The following is an 18,527-nucleotide window of genomic DNA, read 5'->3' on the forward strand; positions in this document are numbered from 1 at the left end:
CAGCCGCTGGGATTCCCAATCTACCCTCCTACAGCCAATAAACCTACTTACCCCTTGCATACAAAGAAACAGGATTTGTTTCTTACGCACACGAGAATACAAGCACACACAATTAAGTTAAGATGGACAGCTTTGCAACATACTAAATCCTGGGAGCTTGGTGTGGTCTATTAAATAACTTTTCTTAAATTATGATTTGCTGAAAACACAACCATGTACATACATTTTATCTCCTCCTCTGTGATAAAAGTTGTCAAGTATTGCTTGAATAAACAAAAAATCGGAGGGTGAAGACAGACAGGAGGTTTACATTCCTCCCTGCAGCTCAACCTTATAGTCACAACATTATGTGAATGTATCAGTTCATTTCCCACCATAGGTGATTCATCAACAGCTTGATAGTTTATTTGAGTTATTCTGGCTCCTATCTGTGGGCCTTTATATCAACTGACCAGACGAAAACCAGCAAAGAAAACACTGTGTCTGTTGGCTACCTGAGCTCCGCACAATGCAGGTTTTCTGAATAAGCTACAAGTAAAGGCCTTCTTCTTCTTACTTTGACACACTTTCCTTTGGGTTCAGTACTTTCTAAATTAAAATCCCATCCAGTGTCTCTGGAGAGGTTCCACTGAAGGTGACCCACATTTACTAGATAAGCAAATAAAATAGACCAGTGTCTCCATATTCCTACTTTTTCTGAGCCAAGGGTGACAGCAATATCCATCCCTATATAGATATGTCTGTTTACACAAATAACACTGTTAGGAAAGATTGCTGGCCTTTGCTCAGTCACTGCAATGCGAGGCGCAGAAGACATTTTAATTAAGTCCTTTGTTTATTGTTGCAAGATATTGAAAACAAATTTCATCTGAATTGCAAGTACTGCTCATGGTTGTGACAACCATGAAATGCCAGCTTTCCAAATGTTTGAAAGTAATTCCATTAACAAGGGTTTGATGCTTTACAGATGAAGAGATTGAGATCTGAAGTGGCATATATAGTCACATTATACAAGATCTGGCTGGACTGCAACCTGATTGCGACAAAAGAAAAACTCCCACACTCTTCTCAACTCTTAAATCTACATCTAACTGGTTCCAAAGCTGATTATGCGAAACACAAACACAACATGTCAAAATGTGGTACACTTAAAACATTTCCATTGCACTGGGGAAGTGAGTTCCTCCATTCTCTACTAAAAGAAGTGGTTTCGTGGCGCCATCTAGAGGACTAGAGCCTCGTGCCGCTGTGCACCAGCAGATGGCGCTGTCCAGCAGGTGACTCACTGGACTGACAGCACGCCGGCACCGGAAACGAAGATCGGAAGCTACATAACATCATTTAAACCAAGGCAGGGATTGTTGTGTAACTGCAGGTTTTGTAAGTCATTTCTGTCATTGTTCCTGCGACGCTCGGTTTAATGTACCACATTAGACCCAAACTGATAACTCCCTGTCGCATGAGTCTATTTTTGTTGGTAGTTTAATTCAAACCTGCTGATGATGTTCGGCTCACTGTTAGCTTAGCGGGCTAGCCTAGCCACGTAAACAATGGGCATCTGTGAGAGCCTTGTTACTAACTCAACTGCATGTGCTCGTTACAACGATGGACCTCACTTGTTTTTGTATATTCTTTGCCTAGAGCAGGTAACTGTTTCAGTAGATGTATTAATGTCCCCCTTTCTACGCTTAAGCGTAGAAAGGGGGACGTTAACGTTAACGTTACGCATTCTCAGGATAACTAACCTCGCTTAAAGTCAGTAAACGTTTACCAACATCCAAGCTACCGCGGAGGCAATTAAGCTTACGTTATCCCACAATGAGTATATTAAGTAAACATTTTATCTTGTACTTAGAAGAGACATAACGTTAGATTGTCAGTTTGACATGTGAATGACACATTTGACTGTCTGCAGCTACATCACTATGCCTGTAGACGGTTCAGAGGACCAGGTGCCCTCCTGTCTCTCCAGCCCTGCCAGTGCTGCCCTTACCCCGGGAGGGACTGACGAGGATGGGTCTACAGGGGGCTCAGCTGTCTGCTCTTTCCCTGAAAACACTCAGGGCTCCGAGGCTGCTGCAGCCTATCCTGCCAACACTGGACCTGGGGAGGGCAACAGCGGTGAGATGCGCAACTCCTGCACCATAAGACAGCAGGGAAGAACATTACGAATAGCTTTGATCTGTCAAACTGATTCCTGGCTCTCTCCGTGTGTTGTCATCTGCGGTGGGGTATAGGTGGTAAGAGGTCTGGAGCCTTGCTGCAGATCGATCGACAGCGTATTCAAGCAGCATCCGCCAGTTCTGGAGCCAATGAACTCCAGGGCCTTGGTGTGGCTGTGTATGACCATGACGTCCTCGAGCAAGGGGTCCTTCAGCAAGTGGACGAGGCGATTCAGGAGGCCAGTCAGGCTGCTGCTAAAGCTGAGGCTGAGAAGGAATACCACTCTGTGCTGGACGATGTCAGGTAAAGGACAACAACTGCAATAATAGGGAGGCCTTTGCCTAGTGCGTTTGATAAAAATCATACGGTTTAGTAGCGGTAGTAAAATCAGTATAGGTTCCTATAAGAGATATTTGCAGTAGAATTCTTGACCTCTGAGTGAACTCGGATGAAGACAATTAAAGACAAAAAAAACATATATTTTACTAGGGCACATTTCACATATGTCTTTCTGATTTAAAAATAACAATCTTCCTCTTTTTTTTCATGGTGTGTGTTTCAGGTCGGTCACAGCGTCTCTGAAACAAATCAACAAGATTATCGAGCAGCTGTCTCCCTATGCTGCCTCCAGTAAAGATATCAGTCGGAAGATTGAATCTGTCAAACGACAGAAAGAAAATAAGGTACAAAACTAAATATCACAAACCCTTAAATTGCAATTGTATGAATTTCATAATAATGTTACATTAACGTAACGTTGATAATGATGAAAACACTTTTTATATCAGGAGAAACAGCTGAAGAAAGTCAAAGCCAAACAAAAGCGACTTCAGGCCATTCTGGGAGGAGAGGATACCGAGAGGGTAGAAGCTGAGCTTTTGGCAGAGGATGATGGAGAGGAAGGTGAGGTTTCTTTCTATGATTATTTTCTAATTGACTAAAAGCATTGTCCACTCACTAATGGGGGAAACAATAAGGCATAAGGCAAAAGAAAGTGCTGGTTTCCTGCTTTCTATGGATAATGTGAAACCAGGGTCATGTTCAGCTCTGCCCAAATTGTAACGAAACAAAGCAGAAATGGAAACAATGCAAAGCGTTAAACCAGTTGCAGTTATGGTGGCCATTGTCATAGAACATTGTAAGCAAAGGCTTGAATACATTTTGGGTGATTAAAATACTCCGTACAGTGATGGCTGTTCATATAGTCACATCTTCAGCCGATGTCACCCCGACACACTCGCCAAAATATATGTCAACGGTTTTGAAAGATGTGCACTGTAATGAGAAAAATATCACAAATTTCTGTAAAACATTTCCACATTGAACACTCCACTGTTACAGTGTTGAAATGTTTTTTTCTCCAGTTTATGTGTTGCCAATCAACACAGTTCACCTTTTCACAGTAGCCTTAGAGGTCCACCTGCTGCTGTTTGATGGGTGAGATGGAAGTGAAAACCAGTACATTTATTGTGGAAATGTCAACAGAACTGTGAGATACAAAACTAAACCCTTCCACACAGCTTTCATATGTTTACACAGAAGGACTGCACATATACTGCAATTACAAGTCATACCAATACGTTGCTGCATGATGTCTAATACATAACCAGTTCTGTTTGACACAAGCATCATACTGTGTTGTGGTAGAGCTGAACATGAACCACCTCACTAACGGTTGTTGCTATTAGACGTACAGATTTGAAAGTTGCAACCTAAGAAGAGCAGTGTTTCAGCCAAATGTGATTCATTGCTGATTTAACCTTCCTCCCAAGATTTTCTGAACACAAGTTCATTTGTGTATTTATTATGCGCTTGAACAAACATGTAAATATGGCTGCACACATAAAGGGGCACTGTGGAGTTTTCTTGAAGACAAGACGGTTATGTTAACATTCAGTGTTTCTCACCACATTGTCTTGTATCCATCCTTGAGGGCTAACAAATCTGTTACGTGCATTTCCTTTCTCACAGAGCACAAACAGATTAAAAAACAACATTTTAAACCTCATGTGAGGCAAACAAAATGGGGACCTGCTAATCAAAACATTGATCCACAATGTTACTAGTTTCAGCTGATTCTTGACGGTACTGTATCTAACCCTGCTTAATGTGTGTGTTGCACAGAAGCCGGGCCATCCACACTGGGCAGCATGCTTATGCCTGCTCAGGAGACCGAATGGGAGGAGCTTATCCGGAAAGGTCACATGACTCCGTTTGGAACACGAATCCCACAGAAGGAGGAAAAAAAGAAGCCTCGAAAAGTGATGCTCACTGAAAACTCTGCCTTTGACCTGTACTTGGCGGACCAGGCCAAGATGGCTACTGAGAGGAGGAGAGTCCCTCTTCTCAAGAAGAAACGGAGCTCGGGACTCGGCCCCGATAAAGCCAAGGGAAAAACTAATGCAACTGTTTCCACTTCCAAGGACAAAAAGATGAAGAAGCGCATCCGAAAGCTTCAGATAACAGCTCTGAAGGCCCGTCCTAAGGGTCGGTCTAAGGCTGAGCCACGCCTCCCTAAACCAAGGAGCAAGCTTCACACTAAGGGTGAGGGGACAGACAGCGAGGCTTCAGAGTACCTGCCCAGTGATGAAGGCGTTGATCCGGACCAAGAGGAGAGAGAAGCCATGGAGGAGGGCTTTGGGGAGGATGATGATGATGAAGAAGAGTACACGTTGAAACCATACAACAAGAAAGGGGAACGGAAAGGGACGAAGAAAGTAAAGAAGAAAGAGGAGAGTGAGGAAGAATACTGCCCCGAGAGTTCGGAGGAAGAGGAGGATGCGAAGGGAAAAGACAAAAAAAACAAAGATGACGGAGATGTGGAGTACTACAGACAGCGAATACGGTATGATTATGTACTTTGTGCTATACACTTTCATAAATTATTGATTGTAAACAAATGATAAAACTGGGGGTCAACAGTAGATTTTTTTCTTGGATTTATTGTTGGATGCAAAGGTGCAAAAAGTTTTCATCAGCAAGTCCTCCTCAAAAGAGAAAGCGTTCATCCGGGCCTGTAAATCACAGGCAGATTGAGCCTTTAACTTTGCTTCACATTCGCAGTGGCAGCGGTGCAAATGTGCTATTGTTGTTCCCTTTAGTTAAGGCGAAAAGCAGTCGCTTTCTGCTGGCTCCATAGTGCAGAAGGAGAGTTAATCCCAGATGAGATTGGCAGCTGTTTCTTGACTAAGCAAATTCACTCCCCGCTCTTCTTCTCTCTCTCTCTCCCTCTGCTCTCACACTGGCCTAATTATCCTCCTGCACATGGTTTTATACACTCACTCTCTCTAATGCTCAAATTAATGGAAGAGCAGCCCTAATGAGATTTCATATTTATAGCTGCCAAATAAATTGTGTTGGCATGTGTCCTTTTTCTACACTACAGTGATTGAATGTCAATTCAACAGCATAGGCACGGCGTGGATGGTGAGGCTAGCTTATATGAGGAATGATATTATTAGAGTGGGCGGTATTTGTAGTTGGGGGGGGGGGGGGGGGGGGGGGGGGGTGGAGTGGGGGCAGAAAAGTGTAATTAACTGAACCAATGCTTAGTCTTGACTTAATTAGAGAGTGTGGTCTCCCAGGCCCAGCTAAAGGACCAGTTTTGTGGCAGGGTGACAGGACCAGGCCCAAATGAAGATGGATTCTTATCCTCTCCACCTCACACCTTTCTGGGGAACTCGCACTACTAATTGTCTGTATCAATCTTCATTTGCTGCGTGACGACTGTGCCTCTAACTGCCCTCTCTACTGCACCATTAAAACTGTTCTCCTTTACATTTCCCTTTTTGCTGTAGATGTTCCCGCCCCTCAAGGGAAATACCAACAACTCAAAACATTTGCTATCCACGCACCTGTGTAGGCAAGACTTAAAATAAATCAGTTAGTGCAAGAGGTGTAGGTTCCATATCCATCCATTCTCTATGTATCTAGTGTATGTAGCTGGACCTATCCCAGTATGCACAGAGTGGCAGGGCGTAACCTGGACAGGTCACCAGTCTACTACAGGTCACCAGCCTACTACAGGTCACCAGCCTACTACAGGTCACCAGCCTACTACAGGTCACCAGTCTACTACAGGTCACCAGCCTACTACAGGTCACCAGTCTACTACAGGTCACCAGCCTACTACAGGTCACCAGTCTACTACAGGTCACCAGCCTACTACAGGTCACCAGTCTACTACAGGTCACCAGTCTACTACAGGTCACCAGTCTACTACAGGTCACCAGCCTACTACAGGTCACCAGTCTACTACAGGTCACCAGCCTACTACAGGTCACCAGTCTACTACAGGTCACCAGCCTACTACAGGTCACCAGTCTACTACAGGTCACCAGCCTACTACAGGTCACCAGCCTACTACAGGTCACCAGTCTACTACAGGTCACCAGTCTACTACAGGTCACCAGTCTACTACAGGGCTTTTTTTTTAGAGCTTAGAGCTTTGGATTACCACATCTATTTAATTGTGGATGTATAACACAATATCAATCAGCAGGGATTTATTCTTTGACGTCAAGCTCAGCAAGTTGGCTGTGGTCACTGATATTGACTGAAGCGCCCTCCTCCCTCTCTTCAAAGTAAAATGGAAGAAGGCATTTCACCCCTTGATGTACTTCATTAATATGTACTCATCCTCTTACTAGGAGATGGAAGCGACAGCGTCTTCGAGAAAGGGAGGCGAAGAGAGAACGAGGCGAGGAGCTCTCCGACGACAGTGATGAAGAATTTGACGAAGGCTTCAAAGTGCCCGGTTTCCTCTGGAAAAAACTTTACAAGTAAGTTCATTGTGAAAGATTGTGAGTTATCTCAATTATTTACAGATGTTGTGAGGAAGTAATAGCATGTGACTCGTAGCAGTAAAATAATAAGTGTATGTAAAATATCTGTGGACTTTCTTTGGTGTCTTGGTCCGTGACACACCGTTGTCCTTAACCAACGATTATTCGATCAAGACATCACTACCTCGATTCACTTACTGCTACTCTAGCTCACTAGTATTCATTGGTAAGTAATTGTGTCAGTCTGTTGTTTTAAACCACTTCTAGGAAGAACTGTGGCAACTTTGAGTTTCACTAGTTGATAAATAGTTTGCCAACCTGTGATTGTCCTTGTATCTGGTCAAATCCTCTCTTGTGCTACTTTGCTGGCCTTGTCTTTCTTAACGCACCACGTTTGTCCCAATTTACGACAAATTGTGTGTTTTGTTTTTTTTGCATGGATTTAATAATAACATAGTACTATATTAATCACTTTAAGGAAACTGACATTTGGCTTGCAAGTTCAAGCACATCCCACCTCTAGCTGGTATGGATTGGGTCATTTACTGGCAAGCGTAATTGAACCACAGTACAATTACATTACATACAGTTCATTGTGCTCTTGGATGTCCATAGTTGCTGGCCATGCATAGGCTCTCTCAGTTATTTGCTTATGTGTTTATCACATCGTCAGGTACCAGCAGACAGGTGTGCGGTGGCTGTGGGAACTCCACTGTCAGCAGGCAGGCGGCATCCTGGGAGACGAGATGGGATTGGGTAAAACCATCCAGGTCATCTGCTTTCTGGCTGGACTGAGCTACAGCAAACTGAGGACCAGAGGATCCAACTACAGGTACACACACACTAAACAGTGGCCAGAGACTGTGTGTCTGTATGGTATGAATATTTGATTAGGGGGATTTCTGCTTGAGAGTCTTCATCTGAATTATTAAACATGTTTCAATTATCAGACTCTTCACTTTCTTACTGCAGACATCAGAGAAAACACTGACACTGTGTGCGTGTGTGTGTGTGTGTGTGTGTGTGTGTGTGTGTGTGTGTGTGAGTGAGATATATATAGAGTGAGTGTCTTCATGAACACTTAAAATAAATTTTGGACTCCTGAACTGGGGATAGAACAGTTGTGTCGCAACAAATCAACCATGGATAACATGACGCAGTTGTTGTGATAATCTGGTTTTACTGCACAGACGACACTCGTGCATTTGGGAGGCGTAGCTTCCCTGATGGTCAATACTCTGTCTAGTATAGACGCCCACAAATTGATTGCTTGCAAACTCAATTATGGCCAAGTATCAATAGCTTCCACCGGGCAGAGGTTCATACCAGCCCATTAGTGTGTCTTTATGAGTGTCTGTGTATGTGTGCGTCTGTGCTCTTGTAAATCTTCACAGAAGAGCTGAGCGTGTGTCCAATGGATCCATGCAGCTTCCTAGATTCATTCACAGAGAGTATACGGGGCAGTGGAGGTGGACATTGTAGTAGGAGGATTCTGCTGCATTATTGTACCAGGACACTCGGCTTCCTCTAATTCCCTCATGCCTTAATGCATAACACCTTTTACATGCAACCAAAGCTCGTTTCCACTTAATGGGAAAAGCCTTTATTTCCTATAATTTGGTTTAGAAAATGATGACTGTAATTTGCTAATGAAATTTGCTGAGGTTATCCAAAGTGAAATGAACCCCCGAGTTCCCTTGTTGCCCGTCTGTAAGTTAACCTCTCTGTGCTGTGTGTTTGGTCGTAGATATGTTGGTGTGGGTCCGACGGTCATCGTGTGCCCAGCTACAGTGATGCACCAGTGGGTAAAGGAGTTCCACACCTGGTGGCCTCCTTTCAGAGTGGCTGTACTACATGAAACTGGCTCGTTCACCAGCAACAAGGTAATTGTGTGTTTGTGTGAGTTTCATTCTCAGATTCATTATTAAGTTTTCTACAGGGTCTGTTTGTCCTCTGGGGGGCACTAGAGGTCTGTTTTGCAGCATTATCTCCGAACCTTGTCCCCTCTTCATCTCTCTCTCCTTAAACCATATTAAGGAGATGCTCAAGCTGCCAGAGATGGTTACGAATCGCACTGATGGAAAAACTGTAATTATTAATGTGTTTTTTGTTTTGTTTCAGGTAAAGCTTATTCCAGAGATAGCAGCATGTCATGGTATCCTGATAACCTCGTATTCAGCTGTGAGGAATATGCAAGACACCCTGCAGCGCTTCGATTGGCACTACATTATACTGGATGAGGGCCATAAGATCAGGAATCCAAACGCTGGAGTTACCACTGCCTGCAAGCAGGTATTGTCTCAAAACACTGAGACATTCATGAACACACACATTCTAACCACAACATTATTGTAAGCATGCATACAATAAGAACGATTTGTACTTGTGAATACATTTAAACCTCACACACTCCACATTCCTCTCATTAGAAGAAGCTATTTACTTCTATTCCTTCTTGTACATCAACATCTAACCTGCTAGGACATCACTTCGCTCTTTCAAGATACCTAACGTACATTCTTTCTTCCCTCTCTCTAGTTTCGCACTCCCCACAGGTTCATTCTGTCGGGCTCTCCCATGCAGAACAATTTGAAGGAGCTGTGGTCTCTGTTTGACTTTGTCTTCCCCGGCAAACTGGGGACATTGTCTGTCTTCATGGAGCAGTTCTCTGTGCCCATCACCATGGGAGGATACAGCAATGCCTCACATGTGCAGGTAGCTACTGGAACGCACAAATGCAAAATTAGGATTTGTTTAATTAATATAATTAATAATTTAATCCATCAAGAAACCAGATGTGAAAAAGACTGAGCATAAGGATGTCACGGTGCTTAATCTTGTATTTTGAATTGTACAATTTGATTTAAATTGTCCGTTTTCATTTAAAATGAGGGTTAAAAACAGGATAACACAAAAATATGTCGTGTTTATTTCCATTGTGGACCAAAGTAGAACTCGGTGAAACACGGAAGCAAAGGATATATGATGGTGTGTCATTTTAGAAGCAGCGCTCATAATTCTGCTGCAAGGAGGTGCCCATAAGTAAATCTATAACCTTAGCATAAGGAGGAAGGCTAAAGAGCCACGTGACAACACTAGTCACGCACACGCATGTTGGCACAAATTTTGGACAGCTGGATGGAAGCAAGTCAGGAGGAGAGATGCTGGAGCGACAGAGCCATTAAGTGCAGTGCAGGATAATGTAGGTCCATGCAAAGGAACTCCAGTTCATCCCCAGTGTGTGAGAGAGGGAGAGAGGGAGAGAGGGAGAAGCTAAAGTGGAGAGTCAGTGAGCTAAATTGTAGCCCTTTGTCATTAGTGCTCAATCGTTAATAACCCACTGACTGTATGGATTTAATTATTTAAGCTGGCTATTGATGCTACTTCCGCTGTCGATAATAAAAACCTTTACTAATTATTAATGTTATTAAATGGTCAGAGAGGGCTAAGCTCTGCTGCCTTATCCTCTTCTCGAAATTCTCAGAACAGCAAAGCAGGCCCTCGGCTGATGTTCGTTCATGTGCATGTACAAATAGATGTATGTAAGAACGCATGTGGATGGGGGGGGGGGCTGTGGACGCTGGATCCATTACTGAAGCATGTGTTTGCATCCCCATGTGAATCCACTCGGCAGCTTGTACAGAGATCCCTGGATCGTCTGCTGCCCTCCTCTTCTTCGTTTCCACTCTGACCTCCACTGAGCCCAAAATCCCACCACGTTATTGTCCCCTCCAGCGTTTGCAGAGGGTGCCTTTGATTCCTCTGTGGACCCCCAGTGAGTGTAGTTTTAAAAGGCTAACTGGCCCTAAGTACTGACTCTGGATGAGGTGTAGCAGGACATTTGCATCGGGGCTCCTAGTGCTGGGGGTGGGACCGGGAGCTCCCCCCCTCTGTTTCCAATGGAGCCGGCCAGTAGTGCTGATGAAAGAAGAGGGCTTTGTCCCCCGAGACCAACAGCACTCTGATCAATGTTTAATGGCCTGTGCTGCTGAGAGGGACAGCATACATGCGGGAGGTGATGAGAGAGGGCAGAGGAGGGACTAAACGACAATCATGCCTCAGGAAACATCCACACTGACAGGTGTGGCTGTTGATGTGGCTGTTTGACACCCCCGAACTGAATCTTGCTTTTGTCTTAAAGCAGTTTGCTTTTGTTGTTTCTCAGGTCCAAACGGCATTTAAGTGTGCGTGCGTGCTGAGGGACACCATCAATCCGTACCTGCTCAGAAGAATGAAGGCAGATGTCAAGGCCAACCTCTCCTTACCTGACAAAAATGAACAGGTATTCGTCATACTCGAGGACATGTGACCCTGTTCTGTCTAAGTATCGAACCGCCTCTCACGCCTGCTTCTTTTAACTGGGGAGGTGTTGATGTGACTATGTGCCACGTCTAAGGAGTATTTGATGAATGTGCATGGCCCTTGTCAGGTGAAGCCAGCTAATAAAGTCCTAGTAAAGTAAAAGGAGCAGGTATTCATTAAGGTGGCTGGTCCCTGGTCTGTCCACGCGGCTGACGCTGGTTGACTCCTCAGTCCACTTCAGCTCATTAAATCAGTCCCTCGGGACAGTAGTGGCTCCAAAAACACGTTGCTTTCATCTAATTCCTGTCCTCTCACACTGCACTTCATCAAAGGGCTTTAAAGTGGACCTTCACTGCTTATTACACACTTTTACACTGCTGTGTGTCTGTGTGTGTGTGTGTAGGTTCTGTTTTGCAGATTAACAGAGGACCAGCGGGAGGTTTATCAGAGCTTTTTAGATTCCAAAGAGGTCTACCAGATGCTTAACGGGGGCATGCAGGTAAGCCTCGCTCTCATCGTTAAAACGGTTTCGCTGTGTTTGTTTTATGCGTCTTCAATTTGGGCTCTTAGTGTTTGACCCACACTCTTGTTTTAAAGACAAGAAGAGCAAAACTCTCCGCCAAGTAGAAGACTTCCAGGAACAAGACTTGCCTTATTCATTATTTAGCCTCCTAACTGATGATCAGTTCACCGCTCTTGCTCAAAGGCATTGGTGTGTATTGTGTATGTACACCTTGATGCACACAACACCTTGAAAAGGCATCAGTGGAATTCATTTTTTTCTTCCATGTAAATTTTGTTAAGCCCCTAATAGCTTGACTTTAGTATTCTTTAAGATGCTCTCCTTGAGGAAGCTGTGTAGTTGCTCTTCTCACATTAGCTCGACTCTGGAGAGAGAGACTCCACCATTTATCACCACTGACCAAATGGACGTGGTTGGAGAGCCAGGGGTGACCACAGCAGATTGTACACACACACACACACACACACACCTATACACATATGCTCTTATAGACATATTCAGTGGTCACTCTCTGTCCATTAACCACCATTACTAATGCAGTGGCCGTTGGGCCTTCATCAAGAAACACAGCCTTTATTGTTGGTAAATAAATTATGTGACTAATTCCTAAAGTAAATGTGTTTATTTGTTTAAAGGTGCAACGCTGTACAATGGCCAGATTTGTCACCTAACACCAATTCTGTGTAATTGAAGGAAACGGTCTATTTAAAAACCTTTTGTTCTTTTTTTTAATTTTTTGTGCTTCTCAGATATTCGCAGGTTTGATAGCACTACGTAAGATCTGTAACCACCCTGACCTTTTCTCCGGCGGCCCCCGGATTTTGAGGGGAATCCCAGAGGAGCAGCTTACTAAAGAGGAACACTTTGGCTTTTGGAAACGTTCAGGCAAGCTGATAGTCGTGGAGTCTTTGCTGCGACTCTGGTTCAAACAGGGCCACAGAGTCCTGCTCTTCAGTCAGTCTAGACAGGTTAGGAACACGTTGCTCTGTCTTTCTGATTCACCTATCAGTCACTCGGCTAAAGGAGTAGTTCATATATATATATATATATATAATAATCATAATCATTTGCACACATTTTTGCATAGGCAAAACAGGTAATTTCTAACCTGCGTCAAATTAAATTATTTAGGTCTTAAATTGTCATGTCACTTGTAAACGTTGTGTCTGTGCCTCTAAAACTGTGTGTGTGAGAGAGAGAGAGAGAGAGAGAGAGAGTGTATGTGAGCGAGGCCCCAGCTGTTGCAGTCAATACCAATGAGATTATACCTCAGAGGGAACCTGAGACCCTCCCTGTCGGTATCTCTGTCCATGTAATATTAATCTGCTCTAATCCTTTTAGAGATAATCCAAACCTCAGCCCCTCTCTTCCTCTCCATGTTTCTCTCCCAGTCTTTCTTTTCTCACCGTCTCTCTGCTGTCTTTATCTTCTTTCCAGATGTTGGACATCTTGCAGGTATTTGTGACGGAGAATAATTACTCGTACGTGAAAATGGACGGCACTACCACAATAGCTTCCCGACAGCCCCTCATCGCTCGGTACAACGAGGTAAGGATTATTCATCCCTAATGGGGTTTAAGTGTTTCCCATGAAAATCCTGTCCTGAGGGACAAAATGCATCAGTGGAACCCTGCACACCCTGAGGTGGAAACCCTACTTGATGACAATCTGTTGTTCAAACTGGATGTACTTTATTGGCTCTGTCTTTGAAAGGAAGATTTTAAAATAAATAATAATACAACCCTCCAAATGGACGGCAAAATGTGTCCGTATTTAGGAGTTTATGTTAATGCAACGAGGAGAATCAAGTGACAAAAAGACAGGTTCAGATTAATCTCATTCTCTTTAAAAAGGATTTATTTAGAGAAAACCAAATGTCTTCCAACACATTTCAAGAATTTACTAATTATTTATTTATATAATTATTATAATTATTATTATTTATATGATTATAGAAAGGAGCATAAAACTGTGGACATGATGTTTATTAATCTTTTTCTTCCAGGACAAATCCATTTTTATCTTCTTGTTGACCACTAAAGTCGGAGGTCTGGGAGTCAATCTGACTGGAGCCAATAGAGTCATAATCTATGACCCAGACTGGAACCCTAGTACCGACACACAGGTAAAATAGATGCACACACACACACACACACACACACACACACACACACACACACACACACACACACACACACACACACACACCTAATAGTTAAGATAACACATTTACTATGTTAATTCGATTTAATGCATTTTGGTTATTCGTTCTTGCGTTACTTGCATCTTAAAATTACCTACATTTCCTGTTCCGGCTTTTTACAATTTCTTTCCTGTTTATTTTAAGCCCCAGTAACCTTGACTCTGTGTTTCGGATAATGTACCGTATCGTCATTTGTTTGGTTTTATGGTGTTGTTCATAGGCACGGGAGCGAGCATGGAGGATCGGTCAGACGCAGCAAGTAACGGTCTACAGATTACTGACTGCAGGGACCATTGAGGAGAAAATTTACCACAGGTCAGAGTGCAGTTTTTCTTCTTGTGTTTGGCCATAAGCACTTTATACGTATGATATTCAAAGACGGAAATCAATTAAGAAGAGGTCAAAAATAGTCCTGCTCTGGCTTTTATGCCTATGTCTCGTGCAGTTTTGCATTTTATTTATCTTTTCATTGACTTCACTCATTCGTGAATATTGGTAACGACATGACTAATTGCTCACATCACTGCTGTATTACTACTTGCACTATCCCAGGTCTCAGTAATTGAAAAGCTATCCTGCATTATTAAACGGCCAATCTAGGACTTCTAAACTGTTGCTCTGTTTGGTTAGGGTCTGTAAAGTGCCTTCAAAAAGCAAGTTAAAAGACCTGCAGGGATTCTATTTTAAAACCTACAGTAATGCAGTTAACTAATTCTCTCATCCATCAGCCAAACTACTCTACGGTGACAGATGATCACGGTTGCCTGCTGAGGTAAAATAACTAATTACATAGAAGTGTCTAATTCTATATTTGATCTGTTCTGATTCAGACAAATCTTCAAACAGTTCCTGACCAACCGTGTTCTGAAGGACCCCAAACAAAGACGCTTTTTCAAGTCTAACGACATCTATGAGCTCTTCACACTGACTGACCCTGATGGAGCTCAGGGAACAGAGACCAGTGCCCTTTTTGCAGGTCTGCAGATGTTTCTTGTTGTTTGTTAATTTTGTTCTTCCCAGAGAGACATTTTATTGCGCAATTATTCGGTTATCTGAAGCCCCCCCCTGAGACAGATGTATGAAAATGGATTTAGTTTGGAAGAATTCACCAGCAGGCTTTGTTTTGATTGTCGTACAGGTACAGGTTCTGATGTCAAGGCACCCAAGAAACCTCAGAGGCCAATGCCATCACACAGGGGAAACCATGGCAGTCGCACACATAAACACTCCTCAGCAAACCAGAACGAATTAGACCGTCAATGCACTAACCAAAATAGCCTGGATATAGAGCCAAATATTTCAGTAAATACACAGAATACAGAACAAAATAACGGAGACTGGGCCGGAGCCGAGCCAGCAGTTAAAAGCTCGAACTCATCCAGCTCTCACCAACTCAGAGACACAGACTCGACCCTGAGTAGCCCGCAGAAACGCAGGGAAAAGAGGAAGCACTGCGACTCGGTCGTCTCGGCCAAACGCAAACATAAGAAGCGTAAACACTCCAAGGACTCTCGGTGTGAAGGCCACCGCATTTCTCACTTGGTGAAGAAAGGAACCTTTCAGAAAGAGGAGAGTGAAGACAAAGACACGGAGAAGAAATCTGATGATTATGTCTTGGCAAAGCTCTTCAAGAAATCTGGTAGGCCTTTTGTGCACAAACCCCATCAGCCATATCAGACATGGTTTATTTCGTAAGTCTTGTGAAAAATACGCTTCTTTGTTGACTCTTATCATCTTCAGGTATCCACAGTGTGATGCAGCATGACTCCATCATGGAGTCCTCCAACCCTGACTATGTTCTTGTGGAGGCAGAAGCCAACAGGGTGGCCAAAGATGCCCTGAAAGCACTAAAGGTTTCTCGCCAGCAGTGCAGGCTGTCCTTCAATAGACCCCCTCCTCCACCTGCAAGGTACACAGTCTCACACTGACACACTTGGTTTGATCAGAGCTCCACTAATCTCATGTGAATCACACATCTCAATTTTTCCCCTTGTTTGCTCTCTCAGGAAACGGTTTGGACAAAAGAATAATTCTCTTCTGGTTCCACCTTCCGCTCAGTCCGTCCCCACTCTGAGCAAATGCAAGGTAACAGCAGTGTTAGTATGAAAAGATGCAGATAATATTGATTTGTTATTTTGCGTTTGTGATGCCATGTTGTGTGAATTCCTCTGTTCCTGTCTTTAGGATGCTGCTATTGTAAAGAAGTCTGTGTCAAAGAAGCCTGGTTCAGGAGCTCACTTCAGTGGGGAGGGTGCAGAAAGTGACTTAAACTCCGCCCCACTCTCCTCCTTCTCCCTGCTGGCCAAGATTAAAGCCCGTAATCACCTCAGCGTGCCCTCCGGCCAAAGAGAAGAAGCAGAAGAAGAGGAGAACGACTCTGGAGCTCCAGCAACCAGCTCCCCCCCAGCTCCGCCCACTGAGCATGACGAGCTGTTGGTGGATGTACGCAACTTCTTAGCCTTCCAGGCAAATGTGGACGGACAGGCCACCACCCAGGAAGTGCTGGGGTATTTCAAACCAAGACTGACCGAGAAACAGGCGCCCGTCTTCAGAGAGCTGCTCAGGAGCATCTGTGACTTCCAGAGGACTTCTGGTCAGGACGGCATGTGGAGACTGAAGGAGCACTTCCGCTGAGGGAAGCACAGATGAAAGCCTGAACTGTGATGCATATTTAAGAACTTGTCAGCTTTCTGTAGAGTTCCAGCTTAGAAAATCTCACATGTTACTTTTTTTATTTTGTGTCAAATTGAGATTTTTGTCAAACAAAAATACATTGATGAAACTAGATTGAAATGGGTTTGTTATGGAAGGACCATATTAACATATTTTACAGTACAATAAGCTGTAAGCTCGTGTTGTTATCAGTTATCCGTTAACTACATCTTGAAGGGAAAGTCAGTTGCAATGTGAGCTTTGCGTTTGTTCACATATTGAAATTGTTTCTGTTTATTGTTGTTCCTGGTTGTACTTGAATTCACTTGTTTTATATTTGCCTGAAAGTTAAACCTGTATAACCGTGTTAATGATCTACTCAGAGATATACTGTTTGATTTGACAGCTTCACTTGTCAGATTTTGTAATTTTAATATGCTTCGATAAGATATAATAGGGGAGTTGTGTGTCATTTTGTAAATAGGACTAGATCTCCACGGATTTTAGTCGATTTTGTAATGAACGATTTTTCTTACTGACTTCAGTAAAATTCAAATGAGCTACCTCCTATTTGTGGAAATATTGTCAAAAAGCAGAGTAATTTACCTGCCATATTTTGTAAAGGTAAAAGGCTTGTATTATTTGTAGATAATAAACCTCTGCAACGGCTTGCTTTTTCCATGTTTGGTTATTTAAACAGGATTAGAGTAAAGGAAGTCTATTGAATTGGTATGAAACAATGTAAAACAAATTGTATTTCAAAGAAGATGATCAGCCCTTATATACAGGTACCAAGCCAAACGAATGAGTTATGTGGTAAATCCATATTCACCAGAATAATGGTGGTAGATATGAATTTATTTATTTAGTTTGAAAATGTATGGTTTCACTGAAAAGACAGTCAGTGAGTTATAGTTGCGTGTGGATGTGTGGAGCTGACCAGGGTCCTGAAAGTCCGGTATAAGACAGCTGTAGAAATCATGTAAACATGGGACTCAAAACCTTCTGTACATAGTGAAAGTTAACTTGGAAAATTGTTTCTAACCAACGAGTGTAATTTCATTAAGACACTTAAGCATCATCTGGACGGAAGCCGCTGACAGGAAGTAGACATGCACACACACACACACACACACACTCTTGTCGGAGTTGTCTAGACCAAATATTGGGATAAAGTTATCAACCGTTATTTGATTTCAATTTTCTCCACGCACCTCACTGAGGTCATAATAACAACTTTATTTTCAGTGGTGCATAAATTAATTACGCGCATTTAATAACTAAAATATCATTATATTCCCCCTTTAATAACATAAACGCTGCACGCCAGGGAAACCCTTAATAGCGCGGGGCCCTGTAACTGGCCATTATCCGCCTGTAATGATATTACAGAACCAATTACGCGCCATTAGAAGGGATTTTCTGCACTTTATGTGGTTTAGTCCAATCCCGCACTCCTCTTCTAAATTTCAGCTGCTTCTCGAAGCCTCATTTTGCCTCCACCTCAGAGACGCATGGCGTCTGCTCTCTGCCGTCCCCGATGCGCTTTAAAACTAATTGAAAGGGTCCCGCAGCAGATCATTTATCTGAGGAAGCGAAATAAATCGCAGGACCCCTTGCTGTGAACAAAATCAAAAATTTGGCCTTGTGAGTGTTCTACATGCGCAACCCCTTGTAAAGTGGACCCCCTAACACACCCTGACGAGCAATTAACCCACCCGACAGTCAATCTAAAACCCAAAAGCAGTCATCCTCCTTTTTTTAATATATGAAAGAACCACATAAAAAAGTGCAGCGGGTATGTGTGCATGTTTATGGTTAGGGAATATGCTTGACTCTGGAATAACAATCACTTGTGATGAATTTTTTTGGCACCATAGCAGAGCTGCCGTTTGCCACC

General features: G+C 43.2%; 1 protein-coding gene across 1 annotated transcript; it reads left to right on the forward strand.

Moving 5' to 3' along the window:
* The first annotated feature begins 1,276 nt into the window (after window positions 1-1,276).
* On the forward strand, window positions 1,277-17,297 carry ercc6 (excision repair cross-complementation group 6). Its single transcript, XM_076077032.1, has 22 exons — window positions 1,277-1,380; window positions 1,916-2,121; window positions 2,238-2,466; window positions 2,726-2,846; window positions 2,952-3,066; window positions 4,288-5,008; window positions 6,813-6,944; window positions 7,621-7,779; window positions 8,695-8,830; window positions 9,069-9,239; window positions 9,486-9,662; window positions 11,113-11,229; window positions 11,653-11,748; window positions 12,522-12,740; window positions 13,210-13,320; window positions 13,778-13,897; window positions 14,196-14,290; window positions 14,806-14,951; window positions 15,114-15,614; window positions 15,716-15,884; window positions 15,982-16,060; window positions 16,160-17,297. The coding sequence occupies exons 2-22, from the start codon at window positions 1,926-1,928 to the stop codon at window positions 16,607-16,609; spliced, it is 4,260 nt and encodes a 1,419-aa protein (XP_075933147.1). The 5' UTR covers window positions 1,277-1,380; window positions 1,916-1,925; the 3' UTR covers window positions 16,610-17,297.
* Window positions 17,298-18,527: the final 1,230 nt, after the last annotated feature.

Source organism: Anarhichas minor, unplaced genomic scaffold, assembly GCF_050575085.1.
Source record: "Anarhichas minor isolate MPS153535 unplaced genomic scaffold, ASM5057508v1 ptg000058l, whole genome shotgun sequence".
Lineage (NCBI taxonomy): Eukaryota > Metazoa > Chordata > Actinopteri > Perciformes > Anarhichadidae > Anarhichas > Anarhichas minor.